This window comes from Momordica charantia, assembly GCF_013281855.1.
Source record: "Momordica charantia cultivar OHB3-1 chromosome 6 unlocalized genomic scaffold, Mcharantia_2.0 BLBB01000006.1, whole genome shotgun sequence".
NCBI classification, from domain to species: Eukaryota; Viridiplantae; Streptophyta; class Magnoliopsida; order Cucurbitales; family Cucurbitaceae; genus Momordica; species Momordica charantia.
Window position 1 is genome coordinate 6,716,904 of NW_028275164.1, and position 20,973 is coordinate 6,737,876.

The following is a 20,973-nucleotide window of genomic DNA, read 5'->3' on the forward strand; positions in this document are numbered from 1 at the left end:
TCCTGTCTTTTTTGTCGTGCCCATAAAAAAAATGTTCATTTTGATTTTTATACATTTAATTTTTGTTTATTTTAGTTTCTATATTTATTAAAGAAGCGATCATTTTGATCTCTGTTTGCAAAATTTTAACATAAATTTTATACATAATAGAAAATATTTAATACAGATTTATACCTACATTTCAACAAATTTAGTAACTGAATTGTCATGCTAGAATTTTGATGGAAACAAATCAGATAAAAAACGAAAAAATGAATAGACTAAAATAACCACTTTTAAAAAGCACAAGGACCAAAACGAAACGTTTGAATAGTACAACAACTAAAATGAAACAAAGTTAAAACTATAGATATCAAAATATATATTTGAAGGTTAAAATACTATTTTGGTCCTTATACTTTATACATTTGTTCATTTTAGTCAATGTACTTTGAAAATATTATTTTTAGTTCTTATACTTTTAACTTTAGTTTATTTTAGTCTCTATACTTTGAAAATATTTATTTTGATCCATGCACTTTTTAGAAGCGTTCATTTTAGTCCCTATTTACAAAATTTTAACACAAATTTTGAACATAACTAAAATTATTTAGTATAAATTAATGTTTTCATTTTAAGAAATATATGGATTATAGTATCGTGTTGAGATTGTAATATAAACAATAAGATTAAGAATAAAATGAAGGGACGAAAATGATTATTGGGACCAAAATAAATATTTTGAAAATATATAAATTAAAATGAACAAAAATTAAAAATACATTAAAAAAACGAATATTTTAAAGGATAGAGACCAAAATAATATTTCAATCATGTTTTAAAAAGTACCTGCATCCAAACGAATGAAAATTAAAAATAAGAAATAAAAATAGTATTTAAACATAAATTAAAAAAAGTGACTTTAATGAATTTTTATTTCGAAAGTTATTGTACAAACAAGGCATTGAATTTTGGCGATTGAAATTCAAAAGCTTGGAAAACGGCTGCTGGTGGGTGGCAGTAAAAAAAAAAAAAACAAAAAAACCAAAAAAGAGCTGTAATGGCAATCACTGTAAATAAGAGAAAGAAGGTGGGCAAAGACAGTACAGTAACATCTTGATTAGCTCTCTAATGTCTGTTTTAGAGCACAATAATGAGACAGTATATGTATGGAGGCCACGAATGTTGAACAAACCAGCCCTCTCTTCTCTATACGACGCCAGCTGACCGCTCACCACTTCAAAATATTCATTCCCAAAATCAAAATCAAGAAAAGAAAAAACTTTTAGAGAGAGAAACCTCGCAGCCAACTTAGAGAGAGAAACCCCCTCATGCCCCATAGAAGCTGCTTCTGCCTCCACCTTTTGCCTCCGTTTATAAACACCCTGGTCTCACTTTCTAGCTAGAGGACCAAAAACCAGAAGCTTTGAAGAAAAAAAAGAAAGGGGTAACCAAAAAATTAAGGAACAGAAGTTTTTCGAGGCAGCTTTGTTCTCCTCTTCCTTGTTTATCGCCTTCCCCAAGTTCCCAATTCAACCTTCTGTCTTGTTTTGTCAATATTTGGTCTTTCACTTTCTTACCCAACAGCAGCTTCAATCCGATCTATCTCTCCGAGCCCGGCGGATGAGTTAGCGGATAGGAGGGATCTTTTGAGGGAGTTTTTGTCTGATTTTATTGACACCCTTTTGAGAACTCTAGCTCTGGTGGCTTTATTTGGCTATTTCAGCTGTTGAAGCTTCGTGGGTAGTTGTTTGTTGTATCCGATCTGGGTTTGCCGAGTCTTGGTTCCTTTTGACTCTCTTCTGTCTTGGATGAGTTAACACGGAGGATCGCAGTTTATAATCACCATGGTAACTTCAATGGAATTATATGATGTTTGTTTTGTTTACATTGTAATTTGCTGGATTTATTCGGCTCTACGACCATTTTGACTAGGATTCTTTGTGTATGTATTAGCCTGGTACTGTCAGTTGTTCCGAGATTTAAGTTGAATTTGGACTTTGAAGTTGGAATGTCCTCTTAACGCCATTTTTTTAGCTCATACTTTATTGTCACTACTACTCCAGATTATGGATTACCATCCAGGAACATTTGTAATTGCAAGTTTAATTTCGTGAATTGAATAGGCCGAATTGGAATATGGAATACCCCTGGATGAAAATAAAGAGAACAGAACTGCACTGGAGAATGAAAGAAAACCTAAACCGTTTATCAGCTAACTAATTGGACCAAAAGAAATTTGTCGATTCCGTGTAAATAAATGAAATACTTATTTTGATATTGTATTTCGAATCGGGTTGTAGCTCGTCCCCCTCATTTGGTTCCTGGATTACAAGGGCATGTAACTATGCATTTTGTTCTTAAGTTTCTATTAGGAGGTGCATATGCTCAAATATAGTACTTCCAAATGTAATAAGTCAGCCACCATTGGACAAGTATGAGAGTACAAATACTAATGGGGGAAATCTCTATGCAATAGCATGAGGACAGCTGAAGTTAATAGGATCTCTGATGTCACTGAATCAAATGGTGGTGTTTTTGTTGACTTGTGACAATCATTTAGTTTGCGTCTCTTGTTATTTAATAATTTTGGAAGCCTTTTCATGCTAAATGGTTGAATATTCAGCTGGAATGCCGAGCGTTTGCTTTAGAGTTAGGTTCTTAGGGCAAGTGGAGATTCATATAAGCTGTTGGTATCCTGAGTGATGTTGCTAGAATGCTCCTTTAGAGGTCCCAGACTCCCAAATGATTTTGGAAACTTGATATTTATGGTTTATAACCTCTTAGTTTTGTTAAGTTTGAGATTTGCTAAATTTTTTTTATAATTATCATTTATCATTATCTATGACTATTCTTGGTGTTCTCCTATTATTGCTGTAAATTTGTTTTTACGATCATCATCTGTATGTTCATTCTATCATTACCTTTATGATTATTTAGGTATTACTTCTTATTTCTTATGTAGTGTGAATGCATGTGTGTGTATTGATAAGAATCATTTGAAAAAGTGACAATTAGAAAAGAGGAGAAAATAACCAAGAGAGCCTACAAAAGATCACTTCAGTTGCTATCTATCAAAGAAGTACAAGTACTATGATTACGAAGAGAGTACTACAAAAGGAAGTGATGGAACGAACAATATCCCACAATTTGGACTAATCTCTTGCCCAATTATATAAAATTCTTGAGTTCCCCTCTCCAAATTTCCCACAGAGACAGACTGCTAAGGTTGCAACTTTAGACTTGACGAGCACACTGCGAAGGAGGTGGTCAATGCAAAATTCAGAATTCCTGTAGAAGGAGCCGGCCATGCCAAATGCTTTGAACAACCACTCCCGTAACCTTTGAGAATACTGACGAAAAAGAGAAGATTTTTGATATTTCTAAATCCCCCCTTGAAAAACTTCCATTAAACAGCCAGATAAAACAACCTAGAGTCTGAGGATATGAGGAGTCCCTATGCCATGTTCTAATTTCTAAATCCATTCCTTATCACAAGGATAGCACTACACGGGGATAAATATAAATATGGGGATCTGTTTTGATTTTGATATGCGGTGTTTAAGCCTTCTCTAACAAGAATCTAATTGAAACCTTAACTCTTTTAGGTATTTAGTCTTTCATATAGCTCCAAACCGGCATTTTGCCAATAAGGCATTGGAATCTTGCCTCAAGGACAGAAAACATAAAACAGATTTAAATAGGAAACTCCTTGAATGATCTGGAATCTGTTTTTGGAAGTCCTTGTGGTTATTAGCAATCATTTAAATATGAGAATGCAATGTTGTTTTAGAAGATCTTTTCAGTCGAGTCAACTATTTTGGTCAAATTGTGCCGCTGACAGTTCCTGTGGACGATTTTAACGTTCATGGTCCTTTAAAATTACACTATTGGATTTAAAAAAAATACATATCTGTGCATTTTTATTCTAACTCTCGTGCCCATCATTCCTAAAAGTTTATCAATACAGATTTGAGGTCAATCTAACTCGTCTTTGAAAAGATATCTTCGACAATCAAGTGCAATTGTATAAAGATGAAGTATCCATCTTTGTGTATTATTTTTGTGAACTTCATCCTATTTCAGATTCATGCTCTTTATACTTTTGTTGACATTTATTAGAATTAACTGAATATTGCGTTTGTTAGATATCCTATAAACGATTAAATTTACCCTTACCCATAAGCTTTTGGGTTAATTGGTGATTTAACATGTTAAACATGACATCAAAGCAGGAGGTCATGTGTTCGAACTCCTGTATTCATTTTCTTCCCATTTAATATTGATTTTTACTAGTTGGACCCTGTCCAAATTTTCAATCTCACTAAATTTTCAAGCCCACCAGCGAGAGGAGTGTTAGATATTGATTAAATTTATCCTAACCCATCAGTTTAACCTTTTGGGTTAATTGGTGATTTAACATATTTAACTGTTTAATACAACATTTTCAATTGCATATGTTTATTGAACTTCATGTTAATGCCCTTTGAAAACTAACACTTCTTTGACTGCATTGCTGTAAACAGAGTGGGCCAGTTAACATCATTGTAGGCTCTCACGTCTGGTTTGAAGATCCAGTACTAGCGTGGATTGATGGTGAAGTTTTTCGCATCAATGGCGAGGAAGTTCACGTCCGTGCTACTAATGGGAAAACAGTGAGTCACACACTTAGCACATGAACTAATGTCCATGTCAGCGTGTCTTTTTGCGATGCATGCCATAAATCAAACTTCTAGTTTCAATACTAAATTTAATGAATAATAACTGATTTTGGGGACGTCGTAGTCAATCTGGGATCATTGGACTGATACTCGACCATTAATTGCAGGTTGTTACGAATATATCAAAAATATTCCCCAAGGATACTGAAGCACCTGCTGGAGGTGTAGATGACATGACAAAGCTGTCATACTTGCATGAACCTGGAGTTCTGAGCAACTTGGCAACCAGATATGAACTAAATGAAATTTATGTAGGAAACTATTATATTTTCTTCTTATGCATGCAGCAAGAGTATTTCCAGATAACTAATATTTGTATTAATTGGATTTAACATCGTGCAGACATACACTGGAAATATACTTATTGCAATAAATCCATTCCAAAGATTACCCCACCTGTATGATACTCACATGATGGAACAATACAAAGGAGCTGGATTTGGAGAACTAAGTCCTCATGTCTTTGCAGTTGCTGAAGTGGCATACAGGTAAGTTGTTCTTCTTTTTTGAGGTTTTTTTTTCTCCCTTCTTTTTTTTTTGGGTTGGGGGGGGGGGGGGGGGGGGGCGGGAGAACAAACAGGCCTTAGTTTCTGAGTAGCTTAAGTAACAATTCAACGAACTTCTTCCTATAGTTGTCATGGAGCCTATGATTTCTTGGTCTGGTTGTAATCTTAGGGTACTTTGGTTGGCACCTCCTAATGCTGCCATGTACGCATCTCACACTGTCATTCTTTATAAAGCACGGGCCTACATTAAAGTTGATGGAAAAAAGACCGAAAGAATGAATTTTAATGAAAATTTTATTTCATTTGTTAAGCTATTTATTAATATATCCATATCTAATTTCCTTTGTTATTTCCAGAACGTCATCATATTAATAGAATGTAAGTTCTTTGAATATGTAAGATAGGTTTTTTGAAGTTGTGTGTTTCATTGTTCCATTAGAATTTGGGTGGCAGGAGAGTTTTTTTAAAGGGCAAAATATAGTTAACCGTGTGTTTTTTCCACCATTTTGGCTTTACTAGCTTTTTCTATCCATTTTAGAGCAATGATTAATGAAGGAAAAAGCAATTCAATTCTAGTTAGTGGAGAAAGTGGCGCTGGTAAGACTGAGACCACGAAGATGCTCATGCGGTATCTCGCATACCTTGGAGGTCGATCGGGAGTGGAAGGGAGAACTGTTGAACAACAAGTCTTAGAAGTATGACAGTTTGTTATAATTTTTAAGCATGCCAAAGTTTACATTTACTGTGTTTTATAGAGAACTACTTGCATTTCCGTAACTGTAGCCTTTGATGATCATATTTTTTTTTCCTCCCAGTCCAATCCAGTTCTTGAAGCATTTGGCAATGCAAAAACTGTTAGGAACAATAACTCCAGGTGAGTGGTTATATGCTGGAGAATAAATGGAAAATATCACATGAGAAATAATTTCCTTCACAGATGATTGGCAAATTAATTTTGGGACGTTTTTGGAAATTATTCATTTTTCTTCTCATATTTGGTTCGTACCAATCTCCGTGAAATATTAAATTGCAATGGTGTAATTCTGACACGTCTAATGAATTATGAAAGATTCTGAAGGTGTTAATCTGTGAGCACACAGAACTTTATAATCATTTCTTTGAACAATGGTTATTAGTGGTTGGTTTATCCCAGCCTTGAAACTCTATCCATCTTCCCCACTTTATTATCGCCAAATGTTTTTGTGCACGACACAGAGCATTCTTAAATGCTAACTACTCACTTAACTTGCTCAAAAGTGTGTGAAATAATTAGTAATTTTGGTCTGCAATGCAGTCGCTTTGGTAAATTTGTGGAGATTCAATTTGACAAGAGTGGGAGAATATCTGGGGCAGCTGTCCGAACTTATTTGCTTGAAAGGTCTCGAGTATGTCAGATCTCAAATCCTGAAAGAAACTATCATTGCTTTTACCTTCTCTGTGCAGCTCCTCCTGAGGTAGGATGCTCAACTTTAAAATTGTAAGCCATTCACATATAATGGAATGATTCAGTAGTAGGGCCGCCGGCAGCTTATGCATCTGACTAATTAATGTATTGGCAAAAACCAGGAAAGGGAGAAGTTTAAATTAGGAAACCCTAAATCGTTCCACTACTTAAATCAATCTGACTGCTTCGAGTTGGATGGAGTGAATGATGCCCACGAATATCTTGCAACCAGAAGGGCTATGGATGTAGTTGGAATCAGTGAGGAGGAGCAGGTTAGTTTTCAATTTTTTTGTGTAATTGTGCTTCTTATTGCATCAAAATTTTGATTAAAATAATTCATTTCAGGAGGCAATTTTTAGGGTTGTAGCTGCAATTTTGCATCTTGGAAACATTGAATTTGCAAAGGGAGAGGAGATTGATTCTTCAGTCATTAAGGATGAAAAATCCAGATTCCATCTTAATACCACTGCCGAACTGCTTAAGTATGTTTTCTGGAAATTTCTGCATATGATGTATTTATCATTCTTAATACTTCAAAAGCTATCACTTTCTAAATGTTTAATTTAGGTGTGATGCAAAGAGTTTGGAAGATGCACTGATTCAACGTGTTATGGTAACGCCAGAAGAGGTTATAACTCGAACTCTTGATCCTGTGGCTGCGTTGGGTAGTAGAGATGCGTTGGCCAAAACAGTTTATTCACGGCTCTTTGATTGGTAATATCTCAAGTCCCTAGATTGGGTCTGAACCTTTAGTCCTCCCTCCCTCTTATACATTTTCCTTTGGCGAACCCTCATTTCTCCTTCTCTGTCAACAATAAATTTATTTTCAACCCAGGTCTGCATGTGAATGTTTTAAATGCTTCTCGATTATGTTCTCAATTTAAGGTTCTCCATTCTTTTTGAAATCATTCCTGTAGGCTCGTGGAGAAGATTAACAATTCAATTGGGCAAGACCCAAATTCTAAATCATTAATTGGAGTTCTGGATATATATGGATTTGAGAGTTTTAAATTCAACAGGTAATGGTCACCGACACATGTGAATTCTTGAGTTAAATGTTAAATGTTTGCTGGCAAATGATTAGTTTTTTGTTTTAAATAGTTTCGAGCAGTTCTGCATCAATTTTACTAATGAAAAACTGCAGCAACATTTCAATCAGGTTGGTTGTCTTGGACGTGTAAACTTCACCGTAAAACATTATTTATGTGCTGCCTTGATTGAAGTTTTTTGTTAATTGTGTGTATGCAGCATGTTTTCAAAATGGAGCAGGAGGAATATACAAAAGAAGAAATTAATTGGAGTTATATTGAGTTTGTTGATAACCAGGATGTTTTGGATCTGATTGAAAAGGTTTGCAACTCTTCTTGTCCCCCACTGTTATTTATCATTTTGTGAATCTTCGAATCATGCCTGTTAGATATTAATATTTATGCTAACTCATGTTTTGATGTACAGAAGTAATTTTTAATAAAGCACTCATTTATTTTATTTGCTAAGTACAAGATTTAAGTAATTAAAATACAGTTGTTCATTCACAGAAACCTGGAGGAATTATCGCTCTTCTGGATGAGGCCTGGTATGCAACTAATATTTAATCAATAATAACTGTTTCATCTACTCTATGGTGTCTCCTAATTTTATGACATAATTGAATTTTTAAATGACTCCTGATCATATTAAAATATTCTTGATTCTTCCTTTCCTTCTAATGTTTCATTTTTTTTTGCTCCATACAGCATGTTTCCTAAATCTACACACGAAACTTTTGCTCAGAAGTTATACCAGACGTTCAAGAACAACAAGCGGTTCATTAAGCCTAAGCTATCTCGTACAAGTTTTACCATATCTCATTACGCGGGAGAGGTAAAATGTGTTAAGCTTGTTTCTCATTTTTTATGCTCCAGGCTTAAATGCTGCCCTCTCAAAATTTCAACAATGCTTCAGGTAACTTATTTGGCAGATCTATTCTTGGACAAAAACAAAGACTATGTGGTAGCAGAACATCAGGCTCTATTGACAAACTCAAAATGCTCCTTTGCCAGAGCTCTATTTCCTCCTCAACCAGAGGAATCATCAAAATCCTCAAAATTTTCCTCCATTGGTTCACGTTTTAAAGTATGAATTTTTATGTTTAAAAACTTGGCTGTATAACATGAACTTTTGTGGATGCGGTTTAATTTGACATAACAGTGATGATTTCATATGCTTAATTATGCAGTTACAACTTCAATCTTTAATGGAGACCTTAAATTCAACAGAACCTCACTACATCAGATGTGTTAAGCCAAACAATGCCCTTAAGCCTGCTATTTTTGAGAACTCAAATGTTATCCAACAGTTACGTTGTGGTGTGAGTATACTAATGGCATTGCTTTGGCTTTGTTGTGCACCTGTACTTTAATTGGTTTTTGCTCTTTCAAAAATTTAGATTTAGTTTATCCAGCCATTTTTTGTAAACTTTATGTGGTTCTTGTATACAATTTAGGGTGTTCTTGAAGCAATTAGGATCAGCTGTGCTGGATATCCTACTAGAAGAACATTTTATGAGTTTCTCCTACGTTTTGGTGTTCTTGCTCCAGAAGTTTTAGATGGAAAGTAAGTTATTTTACTGTCCTATGTAAACTTCGCCCTCTATTAACAAAAATAAAGAAAAATGAGGGGAAATAAGAGAAAGGAGAAAAAAGTGTCCTGCATTCTTTGTGCACTGATAGTCTTAACTACCATCTGTGCAGCTATGATGACAAGGTTGCATGCCAAATGATCCTGGACAAAATGGGATTGAAAGGTTATCAGGTGATTTCATTATCACTGTGAACTTGTATTTTATTTTTTATTTTTTTAATACCTCACTAAGGTCCTTTGGCTATTAAAATGGTTGTATTTGAAGCACATGGCGCCAACACCACATATCTTTTATGAAATTAACTTCTTGAAATCCAATGGGATGGATGGATTGAAGCGATAGTGGTCCAATGATATTTCAGTAACTAAATACTCATAAGTGTTTTGCTTACTCAAATCATTGCTTCATTAATCAATCCCTCTTGCTGACAATTCAGCTCTGTGATAAATTTTGGTTGGGCGACTACCAGAGCAGGGATTGTTTGTGTATCTACTTAACTCTGCTAATTACAAGCCTTTCAATTTATGTGTAGTAGGGAGAATCTCATCCTCGTACTGGGTGTAACCATACATCATTTCGCTCAAACTTTGAGTCTTGTGTCTAAGGTCCTATGTGGTTTCATGGTGTTGGATATCACAAGTTCTATTGCCATTAATAATAATACTTGTTTGAAACTTGAGAGTCTCACTTGAAAGCTTCTGTGTGCTTTCAAGTTTCTGGAAAATATGATCATCTCCAAGACGGTTGCCGAAACTAGTCATTTTTTTTGGGTTTGGGGTGAAGACTAATTTATCTGTTATCACGTGGTTGGGCAGATTGGTAAGACAAAAATCTTCCTGAGGGCTGGCCAGATGGCTTCTCTTGATGCGAAGAGAACAGAGGTGCTAAGCAATGCTGCCAGAACTATTCAAATGCAAATCCGAACATTTATTGCGCGCAAGGAGTTTGTTGCATTACGTAAAGCTGCTATTCGAGTGCAATCATTTAGTCGAGGTACTTTCTTTGACTGTCTCAGAAATACCGCTTGCTCATACCTTTCTTTTAAAACTGTTATTATTAGAGACAGCAGAAACTTCAGTGGCTTACAATCAATGATAGTCTCAGAATCCTATATCTTCATTTTACATTTTTTTTCTTCTTCTTTCTGGATAAGAAACCGAGCTTTCATTAAGAAAGAATGTACCAGGGCACACAAAAAAAAAAAAAACCAGCCCAACAAAAGGAAACTAGCCTACAAAAAGGGGCTCAATCCACAAGAAGAACACCAATTACAGAATTCCTTGGTAATCGAGACTCACAAAGAAGAATTAAATCTTATAAGTTCCCGAGTAGCCTCTGAAGATCTCTCGAACCCTCTAAAAACTCCATTGCTTCTCTCAATCCATATATTCGCACTCTTATGTTAATGATTCACATAAGTGTGAGATTTTTCCATCAAAATTTTGATGTATGTTTATATGCAATAATAATTAGGCGTATTGGCTCGAAAACTCTTCGAGCAGTTGCGGCGGGAAGCAGCAGCTTTAAAGATCCAGAAGTGTTTCAAGCGACATATTGCCAGGAAATCATACTTAGATTTGTTGTCATCTGCAATCACACTGCAAACAGGGTTAAGAGCAATGAAAGCTCGTGATGAATTCAGATTTAGAAAGCGTACCAAGGCTGCAATTATCATTCAGGTGTTCTTTTTTGTTCGTTTTAATGTGTTTACGTGAAAATATGAGGTTTTAAACTTCTAAGATTTGTTATTGTGAACTATATTTTACTCGGACACATTTTGTTTATCAAAATAGATTGAAGATCCAAATATTCTGATTCTTTGGGCAACTTGCAGGCACGTTTGCGTTGTCACATGGCATATTCTTACTATAAGAGACTCCAAAAGGCTGCGTTAGCCACACAGTGTGGATGGAGAGGACGGGTTGCACGAAGGGAGCTTAGAAAACTGAAAATGGTTTAAACACATTACTTATCGCGACTTTGTTTATTTTGTATTAAGGATAACTGTTGAAGAAAATTGTATGAGGAATAAATTAAGGTGCTCATATATATTTTATATGCTTGAAGGCTGCAAGGGAAACCGGTGCCCTCAAAGAAGCAAAGGACAAATTAGAAAAGCGTGTAGAAGAACTTACATGGCGCTTGCAACTTGAGAAGCGGTTGAGGGTAATTTCCTGATTATTTTGTTTCATGTATTGTGATGTGTGATACTATCTGGATTGGTGAAACAAAATGCTCTGCATTGTCCAGCAGCAATTTTTATATTATATATTTCCTTTCCCACTGAATTGTAGACTGATCTGGAAGAGGAGAAAGCCCAAGAAATTGCCAAACTACAAGATGCTTTACATAGTATGCAAGTACAAGTAGAAGAAGCAAATGCTCAAGTTATCAAAGAGCGAGAGGCAGCTCAGAAAGCTATTGAAGAAGCACCTCCAGTTGTCAAGGAAACTCCAGTTTTTGTCGAGGATACTGAAAAAATCACGTCCTTAACGGCTGAGGTGGAGAGTTTGAAGGTAGGTTTCAACTATTTAGCCAATTGGTACTTTTTGGTTGAAAGATTTCACCACTTCACTACTATTTACATATTAACGTGAGTTGCAAGTCTCTATAATGCATGCATAGGGCAGGAATAACAGAGCAAATTAGTAGGGAATCTGCATTTTAACGTTTATTTAATCATGTGTTCTTTCGTGTGGGGGGGTAACAAAACAAAACATCATTAGAACAATAAAATGTACAAATCTGACCTCTTCCAAGTTCCACCTCATATAAAGTGAGGAAAGGAAATTTAGGTGGAAAAACGATAGTCTCAATTATATGCTCCGTGGTTTGCCTCTCTAGAAGAAGATTGATGAATTTTGGGACTGGGCTTGCCAAAGCGAGCATAGTTCAACGGTAATTGACATATATCCCCAACCAAAAGGTTGTGAGTTTGATCCCCCACCCCTATGTTGTACTAAAAAAAATTTTGGGACCAGGCTTGAGAAAACATGTAGATTTTACTTTAGTTTTATCAAAAAAAAAAAAAAAACATGGAGATTTTACTTTAGTTTCAAAATGTGCGGAGAGTACCTCTTCTTTAGTGCAAGTCATGGTTCTCTTGGAGCAGTTTTATCCACACTCATGGTCTTGAACAATCCATAGTTAATAACAGGATTGACTGTAGCAGTTGACTTCCTCCTTCGCCTTGAACATATCGAGTAGGACAAGCAATAGTTGCATCCATATACCTGAAGAGAGAGAGAGATTTAAAAATTAAAGAAATTTGATGCTTCCACTAGACAAGGCTCGGATCGAGGCAAGTAGGAACTAAGGGACTATCTGGAAAACTATTTTAAAATACTTCTGTTTTCTTGTTTTCAGAACTGTTTTTAAAAACTGTAATTGAACCAACTTGTAAAAATTAATAGTATTATTGAAATTACTATTTAACAATCCGTAACTTTTGCAAAGTGTAATTTCATTTTTTGGAAAAATAAGTCATTTGGGAAAAGACATCAAAAGAAAAAAAAACCAGTTATCCAACTACATTTTTATTGATTTTTTGTTCTGAAAAACAGAAAGCTGATTTGAAAACGAATTTAAAAACCCCATAAGCCGAAGTAGAGCAGAGCCTTCGGTTTTTCCCAATGTGTAGATATTCAGCATGTTATTATAGTTTAAATAAATTTGCTTGCTAAATGGCGAGAGTGACACCTTTGCACCATCACCAACATTCTCAAATATATGTCAGGCTTAAAAGCAATGATTGTTTTGGATTAGCAAACCTATTTCTTAGTGATAAGAGGGGGCCAGAGGGTCTGGAGTTGGTCATTGGTAAATTTTTTCGACAATGACACTTTTATAATATTGCTATTGCTTTTTCTATGGCAAAGTTTCTTAATCTTTTCGAATCTTGAGGATTCTCTAACCCAGAGATTTACAGGCTTTGCTGCTGTCAGAGAAAAAGACTGCAGAAGAAGCTAGAAAGGCTTGTACAGATGCTGAAGCAAAAAACGTGGAGCTGACTAAAAGACTTCAAGATGCAGACCAGAAGGCAGATCAACTTCAGGAGTCAGTTCAGAGGTTTGTAGGAGTGATTAAATCATTGAATTGTTGTTATTTACATCGAATTGAATTTCTACTAGGTATTGTGCAACTTAATATGCCTGCCTCGACCTGTTCCTTTATCTGCTGGTGTCAAGTTCAGTCATATGTTTCCTTACACTGGTTATACGATTTAAAGTCAATGAAGTAGAACCATATTCTCTGTATCAGGCTTGAAGAGAAGCTTTCAAATTCAGAATCAGAGAACCAGGTACTTCGTCAGCAAGCCTTGACCATGTCGCCAACAGGAAAAGCTTTATCTGCAAGACCTAAGTCAATGATTATTCAGGTATGGTGTGATATTCATATGATACACTGGATGTATCGAATAAAATCTGACTAGTCTCATCAATTTTTTGTTGAAATTTCCAGAGGACACCAGAGAATGGAAATGTTCTGCATGGAGAAGCCAAAGTGCCATCTGTAAGGAAAATAGTTATGAGCAAAACAATTTTAGTGTATAGAAATTGTATTTCTTAAATTAACACTCTGTGTATCAGGATATGTCTCTTGCATTATCAAATGTACGCGAGCCCGAGTCAGAGGAAAAACCACAGAAATCCCTTAACGAAAAACAGCAGGTAAGAATGCACCCGTACTGTATTAAATAAATTAGAAGGTTTATGAAAACTTGCTTCACATTGGTGTTTGAGAGTAATTAATTTGTTTCCTGTGATGCATTATCATACTCAGGAGAACCAGGACCTGCTAGTGAGATGTATATCTCAGGATTTGGGATTTTCTGGGGGCAAACCGATTGCTGCTTGTGTCATATACAAATGCCTTCTTCACTGGAGGTCATTTGAAGTCGAAAGAACCAGCATATTCGATCGAATCATTCAAACAATAGCTTCATCCATAGAGGTGAGATATGCACTGTTTTACGTTTGAAACATTTGCAATATTAATGCCGTTTACATATTATTGACGCTTGTGGCTTTCGCTCTACTGAAGGTTCAGGATAACAATGATGTATTAGCTTATTGGTTATCTAATACATCTACATTATTGTTGCTTCTTCAACACACCCTCAAAGCAAGTGGAGCTGCTAGCTTGACTCCTCAAAGGAGGAGAACTGCTTCATCTTCTCTTTTTGGAAGGATGTCTCAAGTACGGCATTATCTTTTGTATACTACTATCTGTATTCTTTCAGGTTTTCATATATATATTTTTTCTCTTCTTAATTGCCTCTCTGTTCTTCTCTGCAAATTAAAGGGGCTAAGGGCATCTCCACAAAGTGCCGGACTCTCATTTCTCAATGGGCGGGGGCTCAGTAGACTGGACGATTTTAGGCAGGTTGAGGCGAAGTATCCAGCACTGTTATTTAAGCAGCAGCTTACAGCATTTTTGGAGAAAATATATGGAATGATAAGAGACAATCTAAAGAAAGAGATCTCGCCTTTACTTGGATTGTGTATTCAGGTAGTTGTCAAATCGTATAGTCTTTTCTTGAATGTGATGTTGTATCATCCTTTCTTGAATGTGGTGTTGTTTCAATGATGAGACTTCTTCCTTCCTAAAATAGTAAGACCTAAGATGCTACATTCAATTCAATGCAGGCTCCAAGGATGTCGCGGGGAAGCCTAGTGAAAGGCCGCTCCCAAGCTAATGCTATGGCTCAGCAAGCCTTAATTGCTCACTGGCAAAGCATTGTAAAAAGTTTGAACAATTATTTGAAGATCATGAAAGCCAACTTTGTGAGTTCTAAATTTGGCGCTGTAAATTAACATTTATCATCTTTATACTTCATAGGAAAGTACAACCGCAATTTTATGCCCAATTTTGACAGGTACCTCCATTCTTAGTCCGCAAAGTCCACACTCAGATTTTCTCATTTATCAATGTTCAACTATTCAACAGGTAATGAGTTCAAGCTAAACATTTTGCAATTGCATTGGTATCTTGCAGGCTAGAGGTAGAAAAATTTCACTTCCAAAATTTTGACTTGTCGGTTTAATTGATTTTTGCAGCCTTCTTTTGCGGCGTGAGTGTTGTTCATTCAGCAATGGGGAGTATGTGAAAGCTGGCTTGTCCGAATTAGAACAGTGGTGTTCTGGAGCAACTGAGGAAGTAAGTCATCACAAAGTGATGTTTATTCTCATAAGGTCATTTATGTGCCCTTTCTTATGACCCCCTTCTGTACAGTATGCTGGGTCTGCTTGGGATGAACTAAAGCATATTAGGCAGGCTGTTGGATTCCTGGTACGTTTTATTTAAATAAGCTCGATTCTTCGAGAACCCACGATTTTGCAGAACTTACTATTCAGACTCTTTTCGATCTCAGGTTATACATCAAAAACCCAAGAAGACCTTGAATGAGATAACCAAAGACCTATGTCCTGTTAGTGCTCTGTTTCTTGTCTTTTTTTTCAAATGATTTCAGCCTTTAATTTAGTACTATGACCTATGTTTTCATCTTTGTACATGTTTGCTTCTCAGGTGCTTAGCATACAACAGTTATATAGGATCAGTACAATGTACTGGGATGACAAATATGGCACTCACAGTGTATCTTCAGAAGTATGTGAAGTTGACGGGATTGATTCTCTGTTAGCTTTTGAATTACCGTTCCATTTGATTCTCAGGTCGCTGTACCTTGGATTCTCCTTGTTCTAACACCCCTCCCTGTAATGCAGGTCATTTCGAGTATGAGAATTCTGATGACTGAAGATTCCAACAATGCTATTAGCTCATTCCTGTTAGATGATGACTCTAGGTACAATCATCATTCAAATTGCTAATGCCATTCACTCTATATGGCCCATAAGTTCCATTCTTATGATCTGTTTCTTGTTGACGCAGTATCCCATTTTCTGTGGACGATATCTCGAAATCAATGAAACAGGTAGATGTAACAGACATCGATCCTCCACCGCTGATACGGGAAAACTCGGGGTTCGGGTTTTTGCTTCAACGTGCAGAGTAATGGCTATGCAATCTTGTCTGCACTAGCATATGGCACTGCACATCAAATCACTGTGCATATACATACTCATTGTTTGTCACCATTCCATGACATCCATGTGTATAGTTATATTCGATTCCATCCTCCCAGCGACCGAGTTCGGATGGTCATTGGGTCGAATTTATTTTGCCTCTCGTGTCATATCGACACGCAAGGGCCTTTGTCGGGAAGCCATGTCACCGAGCGTGATCATGTGCAACCTTGGAAGTGGACATAACGTCCAGAAAACGGTCACCTTTGCAGTGGTCTTTCTTTATATTCATTTGGTTTTTTTTTCTTTCAAGGTTCTTTATAGTTTTTGGGTGTAAGGCTGTTTTTTAGGCCTCTTTTTTGGGTTAGCATGTGGAAGCAATTTGTATTTAGTGTGATGTAATTTTTTTTTTTTTTTGAAGATAGGAACCCAAACTATAATATATCTCTTCATTACATTATTATTATTTTATTTATTTTTTTCTTTTTGTGGTACAGTATTTTGTGATCAAGCTGCTCATATATTTTGGTACTTTTAGGCACCACATTAAAAAAATTGGATATTATTATTATTATACTATTCATATACTTTACAATTAATCAGATGGTTTTCTTCCAATATTACCTCAACTGAAGTGTGTTTCTCAGTACCAAGCATTTTATTTATGTACAGGTATAGTTAACTGAAAATTAATTTTCATTTTATAACTTTTTTATTTTAGAATTATTTTAAGAAAAATAATAAAAGTATAAAGACTATCATTTTGGCCCAAATCTAAAGAGTGTTAATTTATACATGTGAGAAAAATTGGTAACTTGGCAGGATATCGAACAAGATATTAATAATTTAAATTTGGTTTAAATTCTATTTTAGTTTTTTACAGAGGAATTCCATTTTAGTCTTGAACTTTCAACTTTTGAGCTCGATTTATTCTAGTTCTCGCATGTTTGAAGAACTGAAAAAAAGGATTATTTTGGTCCTTATCTTTATTTTGATTTTAACTTATTTAAAAAAGATTATTTTGGTCCTTATCTTTATTTTGATTTTAACTTAAAGATATTAAGTTACTAATAATACGGTTTCGGAATGTAAATTAATGTGTAAGTGAGCTAACTAAAAGAGATTTAGGTGGTAAAATAATATAACAATGACTAAAATGATTGTTTTAAAAAGTTTAAGGATTAAAAAGACATGAAAATTTAGGAACCAAACTCGTTCTTGTTTAAATTTTATTTTGCACAAACTTAATTACATGAATGAACCAACATAAATTTAGCTCAGCAGTAATTTACACCTATTTCTGACTAAAAGATTATGAGTTCGCACCTATTTCGATTATGAGTTCGAATTTCATGCTAGGTGAATGGAAAAATCTTAATGGTCAAACGACGTCTATATTCACTACAAAATTTCAAAGTCTGAGGAGAAAAGCATCAGCAAAAACGGCTATTTGACTTCCTCGAAATAGCACATGATTTAGAAACCTGTAATATAGAACTTTAACTTACAATCATCTTGGTTAAAAAGAATATATATTGAAATATGATCAGAGCCAAAACCTAACATATCTGAGACAAAAAATATCAAACCAATACTGGTACGTGGTACACCATGAGAGCGTAACAGTTAAGGGCAGCAGCCACTGCTAAGACTGCAATGCTTCCGTTGGATTGCAGTCAGTCGTGGTCCCGTTAGCGATAACTGAGGGCTGAATTTGATCGTCTTGATGTGGCTGTGTCTCCGATTTCTTTTTTTCCTTCAGAATCACCTGCCTTGGCATGACCTCTAACAAAAAGCTCCCCCCATTCCAAACGGCAGCTGAAACCTTTAGCAGCTGGAAAACCACGTGCAACCGATACGACAAGAAGATTGGAACAGTCAATGCCATCGTCAACACCGTAAATATGCCCTGGAACAAAATGTACATGAACAGACGATTCTGATCTCCAAGCAAACCACTTAATCTCCACCATACATTGTTTGTTTTCTGTGCCCTTTTGGACAGTTCTCTGAGAAATCAGCAGTGATTCACAAAGAGGGTGTTAGAACAGATATACAAATGTTTTTGCTATCAGTGCAACTGATTTTTGGTCATGGAGGAAGGATAACCTGTAAGAAGTCATGACTTCAGGATCTCGCAAGAACCTTTGACGACGCAGCACGTTGACAATGAGAAAGTAAAGAATCTGCCAGAGAGTGTAAGCAACCAAGGGAACCACAAACAGCCATGTCCATAAGTATGACTTGTCTTCTACATATGGCCATGAAGCTCGGCGGGAACTTCCTCCGGGATGCATGGCTTCAAATGTGGCCTCATTCCACCATCGAATGGTGAAGAAAACCAAACCTAGAAGAGTAACATCAAGTATAACATTAAGTACATCATCTAAGGTCTAAACTGTTGCTTCTAAATGCAAACCACAACCTCTTGTTACTAAAAACAGAGGATAATCTCTGTTACCAACGATAGTGATTCTAATTACGGATTAATTTTTTGTGCCACAAGTGGATCCTTCACAGCCCATGAAAACCATAACTTGAGTTATCAAACACCTTTATTCATAGGCTTATGATCAATCAATATTTCTTGTGAATTTTTATGGAGCATAAGACTTCAGTCTATGTGTTGGTGTGAGAACTAACGAGCCTCGTAAAACTACCTCAGGGAAGATTTTTCATTTTTCAGTTTTTTAAAAGGACAACTGGTGGAAAAACACAGCTTGATGTAGCATCCTACGGTAACAGTGCTTGCTAGAAGAATGATTGCCACAATCAGAAGTTCAAGAAATAATCTATTTGATTTCATCCATTGGAAAGTGATTGTTTCAGAAGCTGATAAGATCACAATCAATCCTTTAATTAGTTTTTCTTTCCAGGTAACTTCCGCTGGAAAAGAAAAGAAGACGAAAAATACTCACCAGGAATTAGATGTATGAGTACACTAACTATTTTGTCAAAAGAACTAAAAACCAAGCTACAACGCCAAACTATGATCGCCCATGCTAGTGGTCCCTACAGCAATATTTAAAATGTTAAAATGTAGGCAAGTGAATCATTCCAGTCAGGTTACAGAAATGTGCACCACTAACCTCTGCAAATGAGAAGCAAATCATGAAAAGTTTTTCATTTTCTGGATACATAAGAAGGTCAATGATGAAAATTGTGTTTGCGTAATAGCAAAAATCCTGAGTCAGGAATATAATAAATACATTAGCTTCCTTAACATTAGGGGCGCACAATGAAATACAATAAAAATGATAGCAGTTATTCAAGGATATGTACGTTAGTTAAGTTTGAATCTTTAGCCCAAGCCAAAGGAAGAGTTTCCAAATGAAAAACTATGCCCATTTATCTAATACCAACAATATAAACCTAGAGATTTGAAAATTGACCAACACAACAACTCAGAAATCACCAAACCATTTCCTTCCATTAGAAAAACAGCAGTAGTTTCTTTTACCCGAATCACATTCAAACTTTCAATATCTCCTTCTAACTTTTCAACTTCTTTTATGATTGATGGTAATCTAAGATTCTCCAACATACAGCAATAACTAGAGCGCGATACATATTGTCTAAAAGGCGCATTTACAGCTTCAAAGGACAGGAAAAGGAGAGATGAAAATGGAAAAAAAAAACAACAAAAGATGCAGCGCGTACCAAAAGGTAGTAGTGCCATTTCTTGAACCGATAGTATATCCACCGAAGAGGGACAAAGGTGACATAGAACAAACAATATACATATGGAATATCCTGTGGTCCTGGTCAGAAAAATAGCCAAACAAAAATCAATTCACTCTTGTAAGAGGTATAACATCGCAATCTATTTATTCAGACCATTGTACTCACTCGCTCCTAAAAGGAAGCAAAATCCTCCGAAACCAAGAACTCCAAGCAGGTGGGTAACCTAAATAAGTGGGGAAAAAAACTCAGATTCTAAGGGGAAGGAATAAGACATGAAATCAATTCGATTCTTGACAAAAGTGAGAGGCAAACCTTGTTAATGAACCTCTCGTGTTCTTCGGCCTGCTTAGCGATCTTAACCGCCTGTTTGGATAAGATCTCCTTCGTCTGAACGGCTTGTTTGGATAGCATCTCCTTCGTTTGCGCCATTTTCTGCGAACCGAATCGTACCCATATCAGAAAGGGGAGAAAAAACCAAAGAAATTGTTAGACAACAGCATCCAGAAATTGCAAAAGTTAGAGGGGAAGACAAAACACACCTTGGATCGCTCCATCAGCGTCTGCTTCACCTGCTGATACGAGTCTCCGTCTGTATCCTCCATATGATCTTCGTTCTGCGACATTTTTTTTTTTTTTTGCTACCGAAACACAGATTTCAGAGAGAAAGAATCGAAAAGATGAAACAGGGCGGAAGAATGAACGAATGCCCTCGCTTGCTCTCGAAGTTTTTCCTCAGATTTCAAATACAAACCGAAACTACTTTGACGAATATGCGTTCGTGTTTTCTTCTAACAATAACTAATTAATTCGTCACTCCACGGCCTTTATAGCACGAAAGATTATTTATTGCATTGCAAAATCAAGAACCCATGAAATTTTTATTCTCCTTTCTCGAATCAATTAATCAATTTGGAAGCATGAAAATTAAAATCAATGAATCGAAGGGGTATGACCGTATGAGTATGGGTAGATTTTCAATCCTCGTGACAAG

At 35.9% G+C, this 20,973-nt stretch overlaps 2 protein-coding genes across 3 annotated transcripts; one reads left to right on the plus strand and one right to left on the minus strand.

Annotated features, from left to right (window-relative positions):
• The first annotated feature begins 1,180 nt into the window (after positions 1-1,180).
• On the plus strand, positions 1,181-16,794 carry LOC111016545 (myosin-17). Of its 2 annotated transcripts, none has more exons than XM_022291986.2 (39): positions 1,181-1,829; positions 4,506-4,634; positions 4,808-4,951; positions 5,043-5,188; positions 5,745-5,901; positions 6,022-6,080; positions 6,501-6,660; positions 6,773-6,922; positions 6,996-7,132; positions 7,218-7,364; positions 7,568-7,669; positions 7,752-7,809; positions 7,899-8,000; positions 8,189-8,226; positions 8,387-8,513; positions 8,595-8,765; positions 8,869-9,000; positions 9,136-9,245; positions 9,383-9,443; positions 10,089-10,266; positions 10,747-10,952; positions 11,108-11,227; positions 11,341-11,439; positions 11,568-11,789; positions 13,202-13,341; positions 13,534-13,651; positions 13,735-13,785; positions 13,863-13,943; positions 14,056-14,226; positions 14,317-14,472; positions 14,578-14,784; positions 14,922-15,059; positions 15,152-15,222; positions 15,333-15,432; positions 15,508-15,564; positions 15,647-15,703; positions 15,802-15,882; positions 15,999-16,078; positions 16,165-16,794. In XM_022291986.2, the coding sequence occupies exons 1-39, from the start codon at positions 1,827-1,829 to the stop codon at positions 16,286-16,288; spliced, it is 4,590 nt and encodes a 1,529-aa protein (XP_022147678.1). In that variant the 5' UTR covers positions 1,181-1,826; the 3' UTR covers positions 16,289-16,794. The 2 variants fall into 2 exon arrangements, with proteins under 2 accessions (XP_022147678.1, XP_087982151.1); XM_088126025.1 differs by having other exon boundaries at positions 14,323-14,472.
• Positions 16,795-17,733: 939 nt separating this feature from the next.
• LOC111016604 (glycerophosphocholine acyltransferase 1) lies at positions 17,734-20,973 on the minus strand. Its single transcript, XM_022292052.2, has 8 exons — positions 20,522-20,973; positions 20,295-20,414; positions 20,148-20,205; positions 19,959-20,059; positions 19,388-19,483; positions 19,217-19,310; positions 18,408-18,645; positions 17,734-18,307 (listed from the first exon to the last, which is right to left on the minus strand). The coding sequence occupies exons 1-8, from the start codon at positions 20,603-20,605 to the stop codon at positions 17,944-17,946; spliced, it is 1,155 nt and encodes a 384-aa protein (XP_022147744.1). The 5' UTR covers positions 20,606-20,973; the 3' UTR covers positions 17,734-17,943.

Excerpts from the sequence above, each read along its gene's own strand:
- LOC111016604 (XM_022292052.2), bottom strand. The coding sequence starts at position 20,605 with ATGTCGCAGAACGAAGATCATATGGAGGATACAGACGGAGACTCGTAT. Across the intron at positions 20,415-20,521 it reads CGCTGATGGAGCGATCCAAG|AAAATGGCGCAAACGAAGGA; the intron begins GTGTGTTTTGTC and ends TTCGGTTCGCAG. Across the intron at positions 18,646-19,216 it reads ACTCATACATCTAATTCCTG|GTTTGGTTTTCTTCACCATT; the intron begins GTGAGTATTTTT and ends TTACTCTTCTAG.
- LOC111016545 (XM_022291986.2), top strand. Across the intron at positions 4,635-4,807 it reads GTGCTACTAATGGGAAAACA|GTTGTTACGAATATATCAAA; the intron begins GTGAGTCACACA and ends CATTAATTGCAG. Across the intron at positions 8,001-8,188 it reads TTTTGGATCTGATTGAAAAG|AAACCTGGAGGAATTATCGC; the intron begins GTTTGCAACTCT and ends GTTCATTCACAG.